We start from the raw sequence: 20,915 nt of genomic DNA, 5'->3' as shown, positions 1-20,915 counted from the left end.
AGGAGCGTGCTATGGGAGATGGTATCAAAAGCTTTGCTGAAGTTCAGGTAGACAACATCTACAACCTTCCCCACATCTACTAGGCAAATCACCTGGTCATGAAACAAGATCAGGTTGGTCAGGCTGGACCTGGCTTTCTTAAACCAACCTGGCTGGGACTGATCCCTTGGTTGTCTTGTATGTGTCATGTGATTGCACTCAAGACGATCTGCTCCTTAACCTTGACAGGTACTGAGGTCAGATGACAGGCCTGTAGTTCTCTGGATCCACCTTCTGGCCTTTCCTGTGGATGGGTGTCACACTGGCCAGCTCCCAGTCATCTGGGACCTCCCTGATTAGCCAGGACTGATGATAAATGATGAAGAGGGGCTTGGTGAGCTCTTCTGCCAGCTCCCTCATCATCCTAGGATGAGTCCAATCCAGTCTCAAACTGTGAGCATTTCAGTGGCACAGCCGGTCACTAACTGCTTCCTTCTGGACTACAGGGGGTCCATTCTGCTCCCCGTCCTTCTCTACCATCTCAGGAGACCCGTTGTCCTGAGGATAACTGCTCTGACTGTTGAAGACTGAGGCAAAGGTGTTAGGAAAAAAAAAAAAAGGTAAAAAAGAAAATGCTCTGAGCAAACAAGGCTGGACTGCTTAGGGGGAGAAGGAGGAGGGGAGATCTCTTAAGTGAGACTGAATAAGCAGAAGGAAAGAAACTGAACTATAAAGAACATCAATAGTATTACTAGTGCCCAACACCACTCACAGCTGCAGGCTGGCCTGGATCCTGAGGTCCTGACACACACAGCCGCTCTTTCTGCTTTCATTACAACTTCCTGACGGGAAGAAGAACCCGCCTTAAACCCTGCATCGAACCCTACGGTTCTCGCCCTTCTGGCGCGCCGCAGCCTGCGGGGTAACGCGATTAGCAGTGACCCAGCTAAGCCGCAGCTGTTCCCGAGCCGGCCGGGCGGCAGCAGCCGGGCAGCGGGCGAGGGAGCCGCGGGCAGACCTGCCTGGGGTCTTCCTCAGGCTGCGGTCTCACCCGGATCTCCCACCAACAACAGTGCCCTCGCCTGACAGGGACAGCGCCGGGAACCCCGGTGCAGACTGCTCGCTACTACCCCGACGCGTAGCAGCGACCTCCCCCACCCCGAAGGCGCTGCCTGCACACAGCAGCGGGTCCTCGGGCGCGCCCAGCCACGGGCATGGGCCAGAAAGGTCCGAGGAGGTCGGAGCGACGGCGCCGCTCTCCTCTGCTTCTCCCCCCACCCGCGGCCCCGCTTCACCTCAGCCCGGCGGGGAGCGGGGGCCGCGCCGGGGAGGCTGCTCCCTCCCCCGCCGCCGTGTGACCTCATGCGGCAGGAAGCGCCGGGCCGCCCCCGCCGCTCCCACACGGATGCCGGGGAGGGAAGGGAAGGGCACGGAAGGGGGGCGGGGGCGGCCGCCCTGACTCAGCCGCCGGCGGGGACACGCCGCGCTGACACTCCGGCCACGCCGCCGCGCGGCCGCCGATCACGCGCGGGCGCCCTGATCCCATTGGCCGCCGCCCCACACACCTTTGCCGGCGATTGGCCGGAGGGAGGCCGCGGGCTCCACCCACCCCCCCGCGCGCGGGCCCGGGGGCGCCGCCGCCCGAGCGGGGAGCGGCGAACAAAAAGAGGAAAACCGGGAGAGCGGCGGCGGCACCTCGGGGCGAGCTCGGCTCCTCCGGTGAGCGACCCGGGCATCCCGGGGGGTCGGCTGGCTGGGACGGAGGGAGTCCCTGGGGATGGCGCGGCACGGGGATCCCCGGGCACGTGCGGGGGCGACCCGCTTTAGGAGGGACCGCGGGCAGGAGACCGGGCTGGGGCGGCGGCTGGAGGGGGTGAGTCGTGGCGGGGCACTAGGGCTGCTGGGGTGGGCAGTCGGGAGAGCCGCCCGCGTGGAGAGCCGTCCGCGGGGCAAGCTGGCGAGGAAAGCCGTGGGAGGGAGGAAAGGAGAGAGAGAAGCTGCCGAGAACCTGTTGGCAGCATCGGTCCGACGCCGCCGTGCAGCCCCTGTGCCTGCACGCCCGCCCGGGTGTGGGCGCCGGGCTCGGCGGCTGCATGTACCCGGTGGCGCGGCGAGGGAGCAGGAGAAAGCCGGGGGTATCCCGCCGCCACGCGGGGTGGGCGGCGCAGCGGCGGGGGAGCGGAGCGGCGCTGCAGAAAGAGCCGGCCGTCGCCCCCGTGCCCGCTCGCCGCAGGGACGCCGCTTCGCTTCCCTTCCCCCGTGGCGGGAGGCGCCGGGTGTGGCGGCGCTGACCCCAGCCCGGCCCCCGCCCGCTGTGCCGGCTCCTCCCGCCCGGGCTCCTTCCCGCCCGCCCTCACAGCCGGCCGCCGCCGCGCGCCGGGGGCGGGGGCGCCGCGCGGGGAACTGGGGGAAAGGTCGGCGCGCGGCGGCGCCCGATCACGCTTTGTTCAGGCGCCCCGCCCGGGGCCGCGCCCCTATCGGCGCGGGCCAATGGGAGCCCGGCGCGGCTGCTGAGCAACCAATAGGGGAGGGCGGGGGCGGTGCGCGCGGGGGCGGCCGGCGGGGTGCGCTGAGGTGAGGGTGGCGCGCGCCCAACACCCGGGGGCGTGGCCCGCGCCTGAGCCCCGCCCCCGCCCCGCCCACAGCCCTGCGTGAGGGCCCGGCGGGGAGGGGAATGGACACGGGTGTGAGGGGAGATATGTGTGTGTAGATATGTGTGTGTATCGCAGTTCGCCAGGCAGGTGGTTTCTCTTGCGTGTACGTGTGTGTGACAGAGACACTTTGGGTACTTTCTAGAACATTTTTTGTTGCTAATACCTTTCGAAGAAAATGTGAATCAGTCCCAGTGCGGTCCTTTCTCATGTGCCAGAATAAGCACTGAGGGCTGTGTGTGTCCAAAGCAAAAATAGAAGGGGGTGGGATGGTGGAGGAAGATTTGACTTTACATTTATTTAGGGGGGGTGAAGATTTTTTTTAACCTCTCAGACACAACTCTTGCAATGTGAAATAACTTCAACATAGTTAAGATGCAGAGTAGTTCTTTTGTCTCAAGAAAGCATATAGTTCTCATCTGATGGCCAGATTTCCCCGCTAACAACTTTATAATAATATTATATAAATAAGAAAGAAGGCAGGAAAGTACAGCTACACCAAGTGTATTTATCTTGCCCAGGTTGCTCCGTTGTTTTATGCAATGCCTTCTTACAAGCAACTGCAAAATACTCAAACAGCATCAGGTTTAAAGTTTCCTTTTTCGCTCTAACCAAAACAGGAGTAAGAAATGGAGATGATGACTGAAAAGCAGAGAGATACGAAGTATTTCTGGAATGATACACCTGAGAAAAGTGATTATGAGGCTGTAGAAGCCCTTATTTCCATGAGTTGCAACTGGAAATCAGACTTCAAGAAACATGCAGAAATGAGACCCATAACTCCTGCATCTGACATGTCAGAAGAAAGTGACGAGGCTTTGCTTCCTGGAGCAGCAGACTTTAATGCGATACCAGCATTTGTAAGTTCATCAATTTGTATGTGTGTGTGCTTGCTTTTGACAATTAGTGTGGTGATGTGCTGTTAACGTCCCCGCCTTACTGTGTCTCTCTCCCCTGCACAGTGCCTGACGCCCCCCTACAGCCCTTCCGACTTCGAGATGTCGCAGGTGATCCATCCGCCACTCAGCAAGGCGCTGTCTGAGGCTGCCAAGCTTCCTCTGGCCACACCTCGGAGAGACGTGGAGAGATCTCCAGCAGCCAGGCCTCTGAAAGCTCGAGCGACGAGTGTTATCCGCCACACGGCTGATGCCCAGCTCTGTGATCACAAAACCTGCCCGGTGAGAGCAGCCAGTGTGCTCAAATACCAGGACAGTGCTTCGAGGGAAGCAAACAGGAAACAGAACGCCAAAGTGGAGCACTCCCTGTGCTCTGCCATGACACCGAGTGGAGCCAGTGCTGAGATCAGCAAACTGTCGGTGGCAGAAGGAAGTACTGCAGAACCAGCTGTTGGTCCCATGCCCTTGACAAAGCCCTCGGTGAGCCAGGAGTCTGTCCTTGAACCAGCACAGCAGCCAGCAGCAGCAGCACCGCCATCCCCTGCCCAAGGCAGTGGAGCCCCCCCTGTGCCAGTGATTTGCCAGATGGTCCCGCTGCCCGCAAACAACAATGTTGTGACGGCCGTGGTGCCCAACGCTGCGCCGAGCCACCAGCCCGCTCTCTGTCAGCCCATGGTCTTCATGGGCACCCAAGTTCCCAAAGGTGCTGTCATGTTCGTTGTGCCCCAGCCAGTTGTGCAGGGCACAAAGGCTCCCATTGTTAGTCCAAATGGCACGAGACTCTCTCCCATTGCCCCTGCTCCTGGCTTTGTACCTTCTGTAGCAAAAACCACTCCTCAGGTTGATTCTTCAAGAATAAGAAGTCACATTTGTGGCTACCCAGGATGTGGGAAAACATACTTCAAGAGCTCACATTTGAAGGCGCACGTCAGAACACACACAGGTTGGTCACTGCTGCTTCACGATAAAAATTAGTGTAGAAAATTGTGGTTATATATACAGCTTGTTATAGTTGTAGTGATTATCGGATCTGTTCATGGAACAAATTGTGGGCCAGCAATGAAATACTGTCTTTTGCCAGTATGCATTACAATGCTGCCTAATCTCTGATGGAAATCTCCCCGAGGGGAAGTTGACTCAGCAGTTTGTTTGTGCTGGACTCGCTTAGTGTCAGAAGGTGTTTGGTAATGCATCTGTGGAAGCAAGGTCTTGCCCAACGTGGAGCATGCTTTCCAGAGTTAGAGATGCCTTATTATGCTTCTCCTCAGAAATGCCTTTGTCAGAAGCAGGTAAAACTTGGAGATTCTTTCATGAAAGAATGTGAGAGTCCACTCCAAACTATTCCTGCCTTGGTTATTCTAGAGTAACTTCTCCAGCCTCAGCCCTTAACTGCAGTAGCAGAAAGAGTCCCATGTATTTTCACACAGGCTCATAGTGCAGTGCTAGAGCTGATGTTACATAAAACATCATTGCAGGCTGTGCTTCAGAGGGGAGTTTTGGGCATGCTGAGTCATCATTATCCGCAGTTTATGTGGAGCTGAGAGTTAAAATCAGCTGTCTTGTTTGAAATGCTCTTTACATCCCAATTTGGTTCCAAAGAATTTTTAACCTTTAACCCTTTTAACCCTTTTTAATCCTTTTAATTCTTATCCATACTACTTAGGCTTGGGGATAATGAGTCTGCATATTTAGATATTAGTATACAAACAATTTTCTGCATTTTATGTGTATAATACTTACGTAGATTTTTGGCTCAGCTGCCATAATAGAAACTTTCCTGCCAGTTAAGTCAAATCCTGCCAGTTAAGGCAGTGGTGTTTTATTTCTCAGTTAGTACTCACTGGGATTTTCCCTTTGAAATTTCTTTCATTTTAGGAGAAAAGCCATTTAGTTGCAGTTGGAAAGGCTGTGAGAGGAGGTTTGCACGGTCTGATGAACTGTCTCGGCACCGCAGAACGCACACCGGCGAGAAGAAGTTTGCGTGCCCCATGTGCGAGCGGCGGTTCATGCGCAGCGACCACCTCACGAAGCACGCGCGTCGCCACTTGTCGGCCAAGAAGTTACCGAACTGGCAAATGGAAGTGAGCAAGCTCAACGATGCTGCCGTGCCGCCAACATCTGCGACTGCCCAGTGAAAGGACTTGCTCTGCAGATGGTGGAATTAACTGTTGTTGCTGGGATGCTGTTGTCTCCCGGTCTGTGGTTCTCCCACGTTGGGTGCTGACAGCAGTGCAGAGAGGCAAAGGCAGCCTGTGCTCAGTCACGAAAGATGTTGCTGGGAGAACCAGTGGCTGACTGGAACAGTGGGTGTCTTTTGCACTGGTAAGGAGAGAAAGAAAGGGAAAGCTCTAGAGCAGAGCAGCCACATTGTGCCAGTTTTGAATTCTGCAAATCACTTGTGTATGCTCTAGATCCAGTCCCATGCAAGTGTTCATGAGGGTTTGTTGCTCATGCCTGAGACCAGCCCCAATTTTAGTCAGACTGTCAGTTGTCAGTCTTCAGTAGGTGCAGACTAGGAGAGCAGCAATGTACAGGCACAGGCTTGAAGGCCCAGAACCCATCTGCGTAAGATAATCTATATCGGTTTTCCTACTTCTGCCACCTTTTCCTGGTAGGAATCTTTTCCTCCTAACCGTTCTCTGGCCCCATCATAATCAGTGAATTTGTGCCAGACTCCTGGAGATTTTAGGCGTCTCTTCCTGCATGGGGTGCTTAAAACAGCCAGCTTTACACTGCTGTGTCCAGGAAGGCTTGGGATGGGCATGCAGGGGTACCACATGGGCAGTCGAAGGGCAGGAATGTTTCTGAATCCTTATTAGCTTTGTAATGTTTTCCCAGCTGCTTTGGCAAGCTTTGTGATTGTTACAGCTGGTTATACATGGGCATCGCATGATGCTTCTGCTTTTGTGTTGCTTATGGTTTCCTTTCCACCTTCTCACTGCACTTGTCATGAGCAGATGCAGGGCACCTTGACGACAAGCTTGGTAACTGTAAACTACTCGGGTTGATTAAAGAAGAAAACCAAGAATCTTAGGCTTCTTGATTGTGTTATTCTTTGAAAGGTGGTTTATGCTAAAATTGAAATGGATATATTATGTATTGTATTAAATTAGCAAGTTGTGATTCAAAAAGCAAAACAAGGCAGCAAAGACACCGGCCTAGAATTTAAACTAGCTTTTGTGACAATGCATCAATTTTCACTATTTGTATTTTATCATATTATGTTGAGGACACATATCAGAAAGTGAATGGTTTGAAAATAGTGTATTAGATATGCTTTTTGTGACTACTTTAAAGATTTGCACATTTCTTATGTTGTACTTTATACTTTGTTTACAATAAACCAATTTTCTTTAATATAGACCTCCTTTTTTTTTTAATTCATAGTGGAACTTATCCCTTTGCAAGGAAAATAAGCTCAAAATAAAATGGTCCTGACCAATGGAACACTATCTCTTAATTTTTTTATATTTTTTTAAGCACTATAAAGCCCACAGGAGTGGAATTTCATGTCTGTGCTTACTGCTCTGCATCTTGGTTTGGGTTTGGGTTTTTTGTCCCAGCACTTCATCCCCCTGCTTTTCTTCAGCACCCAAAACTAAACATGCTTATGTGGGCCATTATAATGCTGATGGAAAGTATTTCCTTTTTGCTGGCGATTGCACTGCCTTCCCCAGGAAGGAACCCAGTTGTGTTCCCGATGGCCTGGCTGTCGGGCAGAGGTGGTGGCTGCCACCTGCACAGTGTGGCTCTCCCCAGGGCCAGTGGGCATGTGCTGCTGGCACCGAGATGGGCTGGGGGGTTGCCTGCCCCATAAATGTCTCTGCAGGAGTCCCCTGCCAGGAGGAGAACAGGGAATTGTGGTTCTCCCATCTCAGGGCAGAGGCCAGGCAGCACGGCTTCTCTGCCTGCTGTCCCTGCGTGCCAGTGGTGGCCCTTGGTGCCTCTCATGTGGGTTCCTCTGCCTCCTGCGCTGACTCCCCAGCCTGCAGGGATCCCCACATTTCACAATCACACGGATGCTGACTCACTGCCCTTCCCTGCTGTGGGTTTGGGGCAGAGGCACTCCTTACCTTATCCTGTGTGACGCAGGGCCCTGCGCAGGGAACACCTGAGTCATTGCCCTTGATCCAGGTGGGATATGCCATCATAGCCCAATGCAAAAGAGATGCTTCTTCATCAGGAATGTGAGTCCCATTCTGACATCTTGCTTCAAGTTACTTCTCATTTCATGGATGTGAGATAAAATATTGTAACAGCTCTGGGTCTGAGACCTTTCCACATCTGCAAGTAGCCATTGGACTAGAAAGCAAGTCCCCTCACCAGCTATGCCTGGTATGCTGAACCTTGAATCCCATTTTATGCTGCAGCCCTACAGAAGAAGGGCATAAAGAAAGTGTCACCTCCCCATTGGTATCCTGCCCATGCCATGGCCCTGTGCCTCTCCTCAGCAGTGCATGCTGTGGCCTTTGAAGCCCCTTTATCTCAGCATGGAGCTGAATTTAAATCTGACTTTCCAGGTGAGCCCTGTCATGCTGCCATGCAATAACAGGAAGGAAGTAGGTTTCCATGCCATGGCCACCTCCACTACCTGTGTTTTCTGAAGAAAATGCAGCTGCTGGTGCTTTTTGTAGCAACCAACTCTGGAGGTGTGCAGGGGCTGTGCCCTCGGACCACCTGCTGGCTGCACTGCTGGGAGCTGCTGAGAGAAACCTGTTTCTGGCATGCTGTGAGCTAAATAAGATGCAGCTTCTCCCTCTAAATACAGAATTTAACAGCAATAAGTGCACTTCTGGCTGGCTCCAGCTGAAGACAGAGTCATAGCTGTGAATTTGCCTCATGCCATTTTTAAAGCTTAACCATGAAAGCCAGCTGGAAATTACTTCAGCTATTTTGGGGTTTAATCCAAGGCTAACCTGTAAAATGTAGTTGAAAGGGCATTATTAGACACCTTTTCAATGCTGACTTTATTGTGCAATCAAATTTGGCAGCACAGTAGGAAGCTTAATTTTTATGAATTTTCTACAGATTTCTGTAAATAATTAAAACTTCCTTATTCCTGTATGTAAAACAGAGGCATACCTCATATTTTTTCCTCCTGTTTGGGTTCAATGATGAAGCCAAACAGAAACGCAAACCAAGACACTCACAGCAACCCCCACCATTAGTACTTGGATGCCAACACTGGCTGGCGCTGGCTGCAGCAGGGCTTGCCAGGGTGGCCACTGATGTCATTTGCTGTGCAGACACCTGGCTCCACGGAGTGGATCCAAAGGGATCCAAGAGATAGCATATATTCCTGGAAGAAGATTTTGGAAGTATCTATAAACCCTCCAGCTTGCTGCTTAGCACTGCACTCTGAAGCAATGCACACACATAAAAATTGATGCTGCAGTGCTGACATTGATTACAGCAGCTGGAGTGAGACACATTCTCTGCCTCAGCTTGCAATAGGGAAGAGCAGTGGGGGTGTCACAACAAGTTGTCCTGGGAAAGGAGGGAGCCTACCCTCTGTGTCCAAAGTAATGCATTTCAACCCCATGCTTGGTGTGCCTCCCTTGGCGCTGGGGGAGAGCGGGACAGGGAGGCTGAGGGTGCCTGCCTGCCCTGTGTGTAGCACAGGCAGCTCATTCCAGCCACAGGACTGGCAGCAGCAGGATGGGTTATGGGGTTGAGGTCTGAGTATCCCACCCAAACAGATCAGCAGTAGGGAACTGCAGTGCCAGGGCACCCTGCATATGTCCTGAGCACTCTGACAGTGTTCAGGGATTTTAATCTACAGAGAGGATGGCGAAAAGGCTGGAAAAAGCAAGCATTTTTCCTTGTGGTTTGGAAAAGAATGATTTCCATTACAGCAGGAGTATTTGTGGGAGGCTTAGATGCTCTATGAGTGAAATAATATGTACTTTTAAAGAGAGGGGTCCTGAGTTGGGTCAGCTTGTCTGGAGCCACAGATGCAGCTGAGACAAGAACCAGGGCAGCCCATCCTGTCTATCCACCCCGCCTGTTGAGCTTGGATTTCTGAGGTTTCTCTTCCCGAGCTTTACCACCCAGCAGTGCTATTTCAAGACACCCTTAACCAACCAGTCCTGTGATCCTGGCACAGGGTGTCTTCAGCCTCTGTGCCAGGGTGGATGCCACAGAGCAGATGTGGCCTGTACCCAAAGAGCTGAGAGGAAGGGCTTTATTGTCAGCTGGCCTGAGACTTGCACACCACATGTAGCGACATCAGGTATTCCCTTGGCAGTTCCCCACTTTTACTGTAAATGGATGATTCATTTGTCTGCTTTGGCAACAAACTTGGATAACCAAGGAAACAATCTGTCAGAAAAGTTAGAGAACAAAATCGAGTCAAGAGAAATGATGAATGAATACATGCATTATACGCTAAAGCCTCTAGTTCTGTATTACAAATTTTCTGCAGAAAACTTTGCTTCTCCTGGAGCATGTGGTCAGGGAGGGTAATATTTAGCTTGAACAAATGGGTTTGGGTCTTACAATGTAGTCTGACATGTCACATAGAACTTCTACATCTAGAAATATGGGGTTCTGGAATGCTTTCTGTTGTGACCAAAAGAAAATGTGTGTTCTTTCTTAGCAGTAAGAAAGCATGAGCAAAGCACATCTTTAGCTATCTCATTATATTGAGAAGACAGGAGATAAACTTGCTAACTCACTTCCTGTGCTGGGATATAAATCAGGTAATCATCCTATAAAATGCATTAAATAATTCAGAATCTTTTTTGGGATAACACAGTTTTGATGAAACTTCATACTTGGCTGTGTATTCTATCCTGCAAGTCAAAGTAGTTGTCTGGGGGGAAAAATTCTGCTGTTACCATGACTTCATTTCAACTACTTGGAAGGTTTGGTAGATGTCAAGATACTTGCATGGCAACAACTTCCCAAAAAAAACGGACGCAGCCGAGGTGGGGACTGCCCATGTGCTAACAGCTGCGGGGAGGCACAGGCACACCCTGCCTCAGCTAAATATTCCCCAGAGCCTCAGCAAAACTTAAATGGCTTTGGATAGCTAGGACATATAGAGTCTCCCCTCTGCCCAGCTCATCTCCTGACTGCTTCCAACACATGTGAGAGGATCTGACATTTGTCAAGTCTACCTTTAAAAAAAAAACAAACCTTCTCAAACTTCTCTTTAATGCCATCTGGGCTGAATTCCATACAGTTGTCATTGTTTAATGGTGAAGGCTGGGATCCTCTCAGGGATAGCCAGGAAACTGGCATGGAGTACTTATTGTGAACAACAACCTCAGGCAGTTTAAATACTTCTGCTTGGGAAACAGAGCCTTTAATGTTTAATTGCCTGGCAGTCACCTGGAAAGAGCAACCCTCACCTCCCCTAAATGAAGAGAGTATCCCATGGAACCTGAATGGAATTAAAGAAAATACAGGATACAGAGAGTACCTTAATGGCCTAAAATGTAGGGTTATCAAAACGTTAATGAAACCCCCATGCATCAAACAATAAAGCAAGCTCCCTGACCACCCATCAGCCCTGATGTAACTGCCAGTCACTGCACACCAGAGTAACAGCCGCTAAACAGAAAGGCATTTAGGACCCACAGCATAACAAGAGGACAAAGCAGCCATCTTCAAACAAGCCTTGCAATCAGCTTAATGAAGATGGAACCCTTGTTCAGCTGTAATCAGTATTCCCCAGGTAATCCCAGCTAAGGGGGTAGGGATTGCAAATGCAGAAGTGAGGGTCAGGAAAACCAAAGGGATTCCCCTGTTTGTAGCAAGTATGTTGTGCTGCTGCTGGCATCTGGTTGCTATGCAGGTTTAAGGAGCAGTTTCCTTTACAGCTTTTGGTTGAGCATAAGTGGTTTTATTTCCTTTTCTTCTCCCCATTACCTGCCCTCACAGTGCCACTCCAGTGCTCTGAGATGTCAGGCTTCCTGCCTTCCTGAAGATGAGAGCACCAGTTCCTACCTGCAAGTGGCTGCATGCTGCCCTAAGGAGAGGAGCTCTCCCCCACCCTCAGGCTGAGGAGTGCTTTACCAGGAACTCCTACCATAGGGAATTAGGCTGCATGTTTCCCACTGGCACCACATCCCTTCCACATGCAAGTGACAGTCACCCTGTCACCCCACCTTCTGGCACCACTCTGCTCCTGTTTCTGCACCAGCTTCTGCAGCCCAGAGCAGAGCCTGGGGAACAGGATGCCAGAAGCAGCCCTGTTGCATGGCATCCTTTGCTGGGGGCACTGGAGCAGCTTGAACTTTGCATTGCTGCTGCTGGCTGCATCCCTCACTGTCCCTGACCCATGGGCTCACCTTCCCTTGCAACACTAGCTCTCACCAAACTCCCAGCCCGGCTTGGCAGCAGTGCAAAGCTGGGGGTTCTTCTTCTCCCAAAGCCTGGGAGAGGTTAGTGTCTTTGGGTCCTCACCTCCTCACCTGGCTGAGCTGAGGTGACCCAGGAGCTTCCCACGCTGCTAGTAAAGTGGGAGGCTTCTGAGGGGGTGGTGTGATCACCTCCATCTCCTTTTTCTAGGAAACCACACTATCAAAAGAGTCATGCAATTTTTTGCAATAAAAGGGAAACTGTAGCAGTCCTGTGAAATTCATAATGCAGTACACAATTCAAAAATACCAGTTATTGAACTAAGAAAGAGAAAGAAATTGTTACCGTCGGGAAGTACCAAGAGGGAAGCAGGGCAGGCAGAAAGAAGGTGCACTTACAGACTGGCTGGCCTAAATAGCATTGCCCTGTCTTGCACTGATTCATCTTAACATGAGCCTCCCAGCCATGGCACAGCAGGAATTATTTCAGGTCTTTCTGTATGAAGTGGTCAGTTGTTAATCTGCAGCTGGGGGGACCTGTTATTATTTTTTTTTCCATTTAGGCAAGGGATTTTCAATGCCCTATTTAAGTGAAGCAACAAGTACGATGAGTCGGTAATGAGTCACCAGGCCAGGAAAAAAGCTGTAGGAAGGCCGGACTATTTATAAAATGTAAAAGAAAGAAAGGAAATATATTCTAGATGCAGTTAGATCTGGACGGTGACTCCGACTTCTCTTGCGGGATAGCATATTGCCAGGCGCCAGCCAGCAAACCTCCGGGGAGGGAAGGAAAGCGCTGCTGGGGCGTGCACGGATTTCCAGCGAGGATTCACTGGCGCGGCACGGAGCGATGCGCTCCGCGGAGCGGAGAGCTCGCTGGAGAGCTCCGCAGCCTCCTCCGAGGGGCACGGCCGAGCAGCCACGCTGCCCCTCATCCTCCGTGCCGGGAGGGGAGGTCGGCCAGCCCAGCTCTCCACCGCCACGGCACTAGTGTGGGCTGCGTGTGCCGGGGCAGCTCGTGGCGAGCAAGCGCAGGTACGGCCGTGAGTCACCGCCGTGTCACCGCCGTGAGTCACCGCCGAGAGTCACCGCTGCGGCCGCGCAGGCGCCCGGATCCGCTGGAGCCCTGGCGGAGGAGGCTGGAGGGGACTTCTCCTCCTCCTCCTGCTCTGCCGGGAGGCAGCGGGCACTGAGCGGGACACCTCTTCAGTTCCGCCCCTGCAGCTCGGCTCATCACTCACACCGCCCTACCGCAGGGAGGGATGCGGAGGTGCCCCGGGAAGAAATAAACAAACAAAAGAGCTCTTTGGCGATAATAGTGCACTGTTGGCATGGCTGGCAAGGGCAGTACTGAGTGTGCAAACAGGCCTAGGTGGTCCCACAGACCGGAGATAGCGCTGCGGGACACGGGGCTGGGGCAGCGGAAACCAGCGGGAGCTTCACCTCCGCCAAGCACCGCCGAGCTGTTGCCAAGGGCACATGCGAGCAGCGTGCCATGGCCTCCTCACACAGCAGCTACTCACACATCTCCCGGGGTTTTGACACTTAAATTCTCGATAATCGTAGCTGCTCTGAAATACAGGTGGGCAGGGGTGGAGGGAAGGACCCATTGCCATCTGAGGCATTGGAAGTCCCACTTGCAGAACAAGATCAGCGCCTGTGGGAAGGGGTCGGACTGCACCAATACCTGATGCTTTGGGTGCAGAGGAGTCCTCAGAACAGGTCAGTCAGGTGGCTGGCACAGCTTTGTCCTTCATGTCCCTGCACTGCACTCACATCATCCCTGCTTCTGGCACTGTGTCAAAATCCAAAAGCCTGCCACAAAACCATGTCATGTCACGGTCAAACAGGTGCTTAAACAGGACAGGAGGACTAGAAGGTGATGAGCTTTCTTTATCGCTTTACACATGGATTATATGCTGGTGGGTTGATCCAGTATTCACAGTTCTGATCCCAGACATGGCTTGGTGCTGATGTTCAGCACATGTCCCAGTTTGCAGGGCACCTGCACACCTAATAAGATTAACATCTTTAGGAGTTTATTTAGGTCCTAGTTTCATAAAGCACTGGATCTGGGGAAGAAAGAGGACTGATAGGTGAAAATGTCTCTTGACTGAGTGTACAGAAGGTGAAAAAATGGTCAGTACTATTTGCACACCACTTTAGGCTTTGAATGGGCAGCAGCAGTCCAGTGAGTGAGTAATGTGAGCTGTGTGGCAGCTCCTCAACTAGTGCATCTTTAAAGAAACCTCCCAAATCAGCATGTTTCTAAGGGGAAATCAAAGTATGTGTTACTGGAGGAAAGTTAGTTTTGTTTGCTATAAAGTTAGCTGCCTTTGTTAGCCACAGACTTTAAGGGAAAAAAAAAGAGGAACTCAATTTGGATGTACTTAAAGTATTTTTGGTGTCAATAGGTAACAAGAAAGGACAAAGAAATGTGTTCCTGTGAGGCTCTTTCAGTGGCTCTTACCAGCACCATCAACAGAAACTTTGCAACATAGGATTAACTGATTTAATTTTTCAGTGTTGCTGCTGGGGAGGAGGAGGATTCCTCAGCAGCATGACACGGTGCTGTCTTGGGTTCATCACATCATATCCAAAAAATACAGACCCTGCCTCCTGAAAGAGCATCAGCCTATGTTGATGGCCATTTCAACAATAAAGCAAACTTTTAATTGACCTGAAAGCATTGTTTTCCTAAATCACTTAATTAAAAATTATTTTTTATTACTTACTCCTGCAGTAAGGAACAGATCTGCTTTATTTCTGTGTGTTGCTAATGCCATTGGTTGGCTGAAATAGGCTGTAAATAAACAATTTCTTTTGCTTGCATAGTTGCAGTATGCAGTCTGTGCTGGCTCAGAGTTCTCAGGAAAGCACTGCCTTACTCCACAGAGGCTCAGCAGGGCTTGCAGGGTCTGGCAGCTTCAAAGCAGGTTTCAGAAGTTACAATATCTGCTGCTTCAGTTCAGTGCCAGTCAGGACAGCCGGCAGTGGTTGTGTCTGCAGGCTGGAGACACCTCTCAGTGTCACTATCTGGATGGCTGTAGCTGGTTCTGGGTGTCTTTCTCCTGGACTCTCACCTTCCTGCCTAGAGCTCTGAGCCTTTGGTATATAGCTACTCTGTGAAAACTTTGGTTTTTGCCTTATTGGCACCTTGCTGGATGTGCTTGACAGAGGTGGTTGCCTGTGCTGCATTAGGAGGAGACTCAGGAGGGCCAAACATCTCTTGGGCTCAAGGGCATAGGGTGGTTTCCACTTCCCTTCTTTTTTCCTCTGCTGGATGTTGATTGACTGGGGAAAGGGAGCTGCACTTTGCCCTCCCCATTTTGAGCCTCTGCACTGGTACAGATGGTATTGGTACGTCAGAAGTAGGGCTTGGGGAGGAGGAGAAAACCAGGCAGGAAGAGCGGAGGTTTGGGGCCACCCCTGCACACACCTGCACCCGGAACCACAGCCCAGGCACGGCCTTGCCACTGGTGGGTGTAATTAATGCCTGTGTAACAGGAACACACTGCAGCCCTGAGCACTGATTGCAGTGTAATTTCAGGGCTGGGTTTGACATCACAAAACTCTAAGTGTCACCGAAGTCAAATAAATTGTTGCTGTTAATTAACCCTTTTGCCTTTTGGCATGTTTTTTCCCTGGTACTTTTTGTTTACATACTGATGTTCTCCTTTCTGTTTTCCTTGCTGCTGCCTACTTTCTTCTCTCTTTGACATATATTGAGCAAATTTAATTTCCTATCCTCTCCACAGTTGCTTTGCCACCATTGTAATTTGTCCCTGGCTTTGTGAGTGTGCAAGTGGAAGTGGGATGCTTTGATACGCTGGGTTGGCTTTCAAAGTTTTGAAAAACACTGATATTTCCCATGGCAACAACCTCCATTTGATACTCAGCACAAACCTTGCTCTTGCAGAAACAAATGCAGTCCTTCAGTGTCAACTGCTTTCTGTTTAATTGCAGATGAGATATGAAATGGGGTTCTGGGGTTCGGGTAGGATGGTGAGAGCCCCAGGGGTATGTTTGATACAACAAAATTAACCACCCGAATTTACTGGATGTGACCTGAAACTCTGAAAAAGGAAGAGTTTGTGGCTTTTGCTAGGACAAGAGTTGGTGCAAAAACCTCTTCCAGAAAGTCCCCCTTGCTATAGCATCCTTCTGGGTCCCATCAGGCAGCAGGCACCCCTGCCCCCAAAGCACATGCCAGGGTGTTTCAGATCCGTGCACTTGCTGCCAGAGATGCTGACATATCCAACTGAACACTCGTCTGCCAAGGCATTTCCAAGGCAGCCCAGGATGTGCCACCATGGAGCCAGCTGGGCTCACCTGGCTGCTGCCCTGCTCCCCGGCCTTGGTTTGCCTCCTGGCTGGCCGGGGTTGGAAATTCAACCATGCCATGCAATTTTCTTTGCATCAAATTTCCAAAGACATCTTGGAAAACCCTTCTGATCCTAAGGCCACAAGAAGAAAATTAAATCCATGGTGGAGTTCCTTTACGCTCCACCTTTTTGTACTCCCAGCACACCAGAGCCAGGACTGAGCTACCTTGTATTTCAGTGTTTCAGAGAGAAACATATAGCAGTGTGTATGTACCTACTTTTTTTTTCTAAGTATGTCCAAAATAGTTTATTCGTGCTATTTTATTCTGAACCAGCACTTAGCCACTTGCTGAGAGGTTCCTGAAAAGTACAGCCTCCCTACCTGGCAGTGTAGGACTCATCATGTGTCTTCTAAGGCCTCATTAAGCTGCCTTAGCAGGGGGAGCATGTCACAGGGACTGCCAAGTGTTGAGCAACAGGGGAGGCCTCCTGGGAGGAGGGAGCAGTCAGGGAAAGTCTGTTGCAGAAGGACCACTTTGAGAGTGTGTTCCATTGGGCAGCACCTGTGCCGTGAGCAGTGGGCACTGGGTGGTGGTGGCTGGGCACAGCAGCCCCCAGCCCCAGCTCCACAGCTGTTCTGCCCACTGCTGCACAGCAAATGGAGTTACAGGAGGAGGAGGTCCCAGGGAGCTGCTAGGGCTGTCAGGGGTCTGCTTGTGGTGCATGAGAATTGCTGCCCCAAAGAGAGGGACTGGAGGAAGACTGAAGAGTGAGAGGCTGGGGTGAGAATTGCAGTGGGTCCCTGAGGGAGTGCCTGGTATGGGTAGGGCAGGGTGGCTCCAGGCACGCTGATAGTTTGGAGTTGTGGCTCATGGGGTTAAAAAATATGCCACCCTAGGACTATGCAAAGATAAAAACTGTAGAAATGACAAATTTAGTTGTAACTCTGCTTCCCTCTCTAATTAGGGCATTTTTAATGAGCTTCCCACAAAAAACCAAGCCCAAGTAATGTTTTCCTTTTGCTGTTTTCTTCCCCTTCTCTACTGCAGTGTGTTGGCATTCCCCACACATTCCTCTCGTTGAGTCAGACCCTGGGGAGACAGAGCACGCAAGGGCCAGGCCAGGGCAAGGGCTGCAGTGCCTCCAGCTTGGCAGCACTGAGCTCCAGCTGCTGAGTCCATGTTCAGCAGAGGCAAAGGCCAGTGCTGCAGTGCAGGGCAGCAGTTCAGTGCCATCCCATCCCTGCTCCTGCCCATCACACATTCTGCAGTGAAGTGTAGGGAGGAATCGTCGTTCAGAGGCTGTTTTTCTTGTAGCTGTTCTTCCTTTTTCCCCTTTCAGAGTTATGAAATCAAGGACATGAACTCTTCCAGCAGGGATCTAAGACCCTTTGACAGGAACATTGCATGTCCTTGGCAAAGGGAACGATGGGGAAGAAGGACTGAATATGCCTGTCAAGAAGGAAGCAGAGACCAGCGAAAGCAGAAGAAGCTTTTCTTCTGCTGTCACTGAGCTGGGAAAGCTGTTGCCTGTGGCTCCTGCAACATCACCTGCAACCTCCTTTGAGGCAAAACTCGCAGGACCTGTAGAACCTGCAGCTGGGAATTTCATCTTGGCAATGTCTTGTATATTCTTTTTTCTTTTTTCCCCTCTCCAGGTAATGACAGTTTGTGTGCCCTTCTTCCAGGTAGTTCTGAAATTAAGCAAAAAGGAGCTGAGAGGGGTTTTGTAACACACAATATCCATGCAAGGTAGGTGCCAGGCTGTGCTGCCAAGGCTTTGCTTCCCATCCTTGCTGGAACTGACTCTGCCTGCATGTTAGTCACCACGAGCCACTGGGGAGAGACAGAACAGCATTTGGCATGTTCTGCAGAGAAAGAGCCTCCCCAGAGCTCAGACCTCCTCCTGCTGGAGACTGAGCTGGGATGAAGGCAGCCACCCCTCCCCTTCTGCTTGCCATCTGATGGCCCCTTTTGCAATTCAGGAGAAAAACAGAGAAAACCTGCTCCTAATAATTTTTATTTTGGCATTAGAAAGGCAAATTGCAGTTCTCAGCAGATTGGACTGATCTGATTAAATTCTAAGTGGTTCCTATGCTGATGGCAGCACTTCGGGTAACTCGGTAGCAAGCCAAAATAATACTGCTTTATGGAGAAATCTGGGAGGCTTATTTTTCAGTCCCTGTAGCTGCTCTAAGAATTTATTTATTTTTTTTTTAAACAACCAACCAACCAAACAAAAACCCCACTCCCCTTCTCTGAATCTGGATATACTGATTTGAAAACAAAGCCATAAATTATGAACTCATCCATCTCTAGACCTTTGTGTCTGGGACATGGACACGGTATTTTGGAAAGAAGGTCACTATGTTTCATGAAATGGGTTTTTCATTAGTCAAAGTTGACAAAAAGCCTCCAGCCTGATTCTTATCATTCTCCTGGTGTTTCCAAGGGCATTCAGGGGATCATAAATACAATAAGAGCCTTTAGGAAAGTTTGTTACAAAGAGCCCTGCCAGCACCTGCAGCAGAGCTTTGGAGAGAAAATTACTACACCTGGCTGTGCTCAGCACTCAGCAGAGTGTGGCTGAAACAGCCTCTCCAAGAATTTCAGCCCTGTCCAAGACATCATCAAATCCTGTGAGAGCTGAGCTGGGAGTGGAGCATCACAAACCATGTGCTTCTAAGCAAACACTGGAGCAGGTGATGAAGCTGTGGTGAACTTGGTGCTCCCTGACACGTGGATGCCCTCAGTGTGCTGAGCGAGCATGTCGCTGCCGCGTGGGCAGCTGCCTTCAGCCTGCTGCAATGTCTGCCTATCTGCAGGGCAGCAATTGGAGCCAGGTGCAGCAGCAGCCCAGGCAAAAGAATTTTTTTTTTTCAGGCCCATAGACTAAGCAGAAAATAATTTTGTGCTGCAGATGATTCTGAACGCTTCTTTTCTGTAAATATTCTTGCATCTGAGATCCAGCCTGCAGCTTCTCTGTGCCAAGAGCAGTACACCAACAGCACCTGGTACCCTTCTGTACCAGGAGTGAATGTCCTAAAATAAACAGGCAAAACAAGGGGAAGATAAAACAAAAAAGTTTGATCAAAAGGAATGTCAGCTGATAAAGTAACAAATCCATTTGCTCATGTAACTTTTACAACCCCTTAGAACTGTGGCCAAAAATTGAGCAATTCCCTTACTGCTCTCTGGTGCCAAGTGACTTTCAATCTGCACTATCTATATTAGCTCATATGAAACTCTTCTGCTACTGCTTTGTTGATTTTAAAGCCAAATTATCTGGGTGTTTTAAATTTGAATTACTGTGGCATTTACTGGTGTGACTGGTGGAAAACACGAGCCTGTGCAGCTTGCTTTTGTTCTTTATTTTTCTTTATTTGGAAGTTTTAAGTTTATTTCTTTGCTCAGTCAATGGCACTGGTGATGGTCACCTTTATTTCAGCTGAAATGTGTCTTAAAACCTGCTGGAGAGTCTGTTTGGCATCCTGAGTCACTTCTCTTGGTGCTCTGCATGCCACCTGCCCCAGCCTGGTGTCCCTGTCCTAGCCAGAGGTGACACGAGTCAATGCTTATCTGGTCAGGAGAAACCAGCCTTATGTGGTCAGCATGGATGGATTTGTAACCATGTGCCTTCAGTCTTGAGCACTTTGTGGAGTTAAAATGCCTCGTGGCAGCTGCTGTGGAGGCTGGTGTGGCCCACAGTATCCCCACAGCCTCTTCTGGCTGGCTTGGGCTCTTTTGTGTGGGGCTGGGCACATCTTTGCCAGCATTTATGTACCTAACATAGACATCATGTAGGAACAAAAGAACAAGCACGGTATGTGCAAAAGGATATACCAGCACTTCCTATAAAAATGCTAATGCTACCTCAGGCCTCTTGAGGGTGTTCAGTGATGTGCAATAAATTGCTTTTATATAGCTTTGTGAGCAGTTGTGAATTTAACACTGTTTTCAAAGGAGCAAGAAGTGTCTCTATAATCACAGTTGAGGAGATGGAATAAAAACTGTTTCAGCAAGCAAACATAAAAATATCTGGCCTTTAGCTTTTGAGTCTTCTTGATAATGTTTGAAATCCAGTTAAATCTCTATACCCAGGAGAAAACTAGCACAAATAATGTCAGAGAGATTGATGCTAATGCTAAGCAAGGGAGAGAGCTTCTGGCTCTTCAAACACATTCAGTTATCTTTCCTTCTGTAAAAATCAAAGGAATAGCCTAAAAATGTTAGATTACTAGAGGTCAGCTCATCTCCCTACTTGTGCTTTGTGATACTCTGCTCTAGCACAATAAATGTCAGTGGTGAGCTGCTGTTTTCTGCCAGATCTCATGGGCCTTCCCACATGAATCACTGGAAGCAAACTGAACTTCTTTTCTAATTGAAATTCAAAGATGCCAATGGGCAGAAAGCTGTTAACAGGTCAGAAAGAATAAGATGAGGTCTAGAAAGGCACCTGAATTTAAGTGGAAAGTCTGGGTGTCCCTGAGGTGAAAGAATGTGGATGTGAAGGGGAGGTGCTGCAGAGTGTTTCTCTTCCAAGCCAGCCCCCACAATGGGATAGATAAAGTCATGTCTCGGAGGTGTCATCTGGAGAAACTCCTGCACAGATCCCAAGCCTCAGATTTACATCTCTCCAAAGCATAAATGCCCCAGGACTGACCCAATAATGCTGGAATAAAAGATCTTAAGGACCAAAATTTAAGTCCTGGAGAAACCAGAGGCTTTCTTGGGGCACTACAAGATGTATTGAGATGAT

The 20,915-nt window shown here is 50.2% G+C and overlaps 1 protein-coding gene and 1 long non-coding RNA gene across 3 annotated transcripts; both read left to right on the top strand.

Annotated features, from left to right (window-relative positions):
- The first annotated feature begins 1,559 nt into the window (after positions 1 to 1,559).
- On the top strand, positions 1,560 to 6,883 carry KLF10 (KLF transcription factor 10). Of its 2 annotated transcripts, none has more exons than XM_085053357.1 (4): positions 1,560 to 1,698; positions 3,251 to 3,490; positions 3,593 to 4,469; positions 5,402 to 6,883. In XM_085053357.1, exons 2-4 carry the CDS (start codon positions 3,260 to 3,262, stop codon positions 5,659 to 5,661), a joined length of 1,368 nt encoding a protein of 455 aa, XP_084909483.1. In that variant the 5' UTR covers positions 1,560 to 1,698; positions 3,251 to 3,259; the 3' UTR covers positions 5,662 to 6,883. The 2 variants fall into 2 exon arrangements, with proteins under 2 accessions (XP_084909483.1, XP_084909484.1); XM_085053358.1 differs by lacking the exon at positions 1,560 to 1,698 and adding an exon at positions 1,717 to 1,852.
- A 10,838-nt stretch (positions 6,884 to 17,721) lies between these two features.
- On the top strand, positions 17,722 to 20,080 carry LOC146442310 (uncharacterized). The gene is made up of 2 exons (XR_014850226.1): positions 17,722 to 17,908; positions 19,605 to 20,080. It is a non-coding gene; the product is annotated as an uncharacterized LOC146442310 (long non-coding RNA).
- The last annotated feature ends 835 nt before the right edge of the window (positions 20,081 to 20,915 follow it).

Source organism: Lichenostomus cassidix, chromosome 2 (genome assembly GCF_008360975.1).
Source record: "Lichenostomus cassidix isolate B80296 chromosome 2, HeHo_3.0, whole genome shotgun sequence".
NCBI lineage: Eukaryota > Metazoa > Chordata > Aves > Passeriformes > Meliphagidae > Lichenostomus > Lichenostomus cassidix.
The sequence above is the reverse complement of the archived record's forward strand: the minus strand, read 5'-3'. Positions and strand labels throughout refer to the sequence as shown.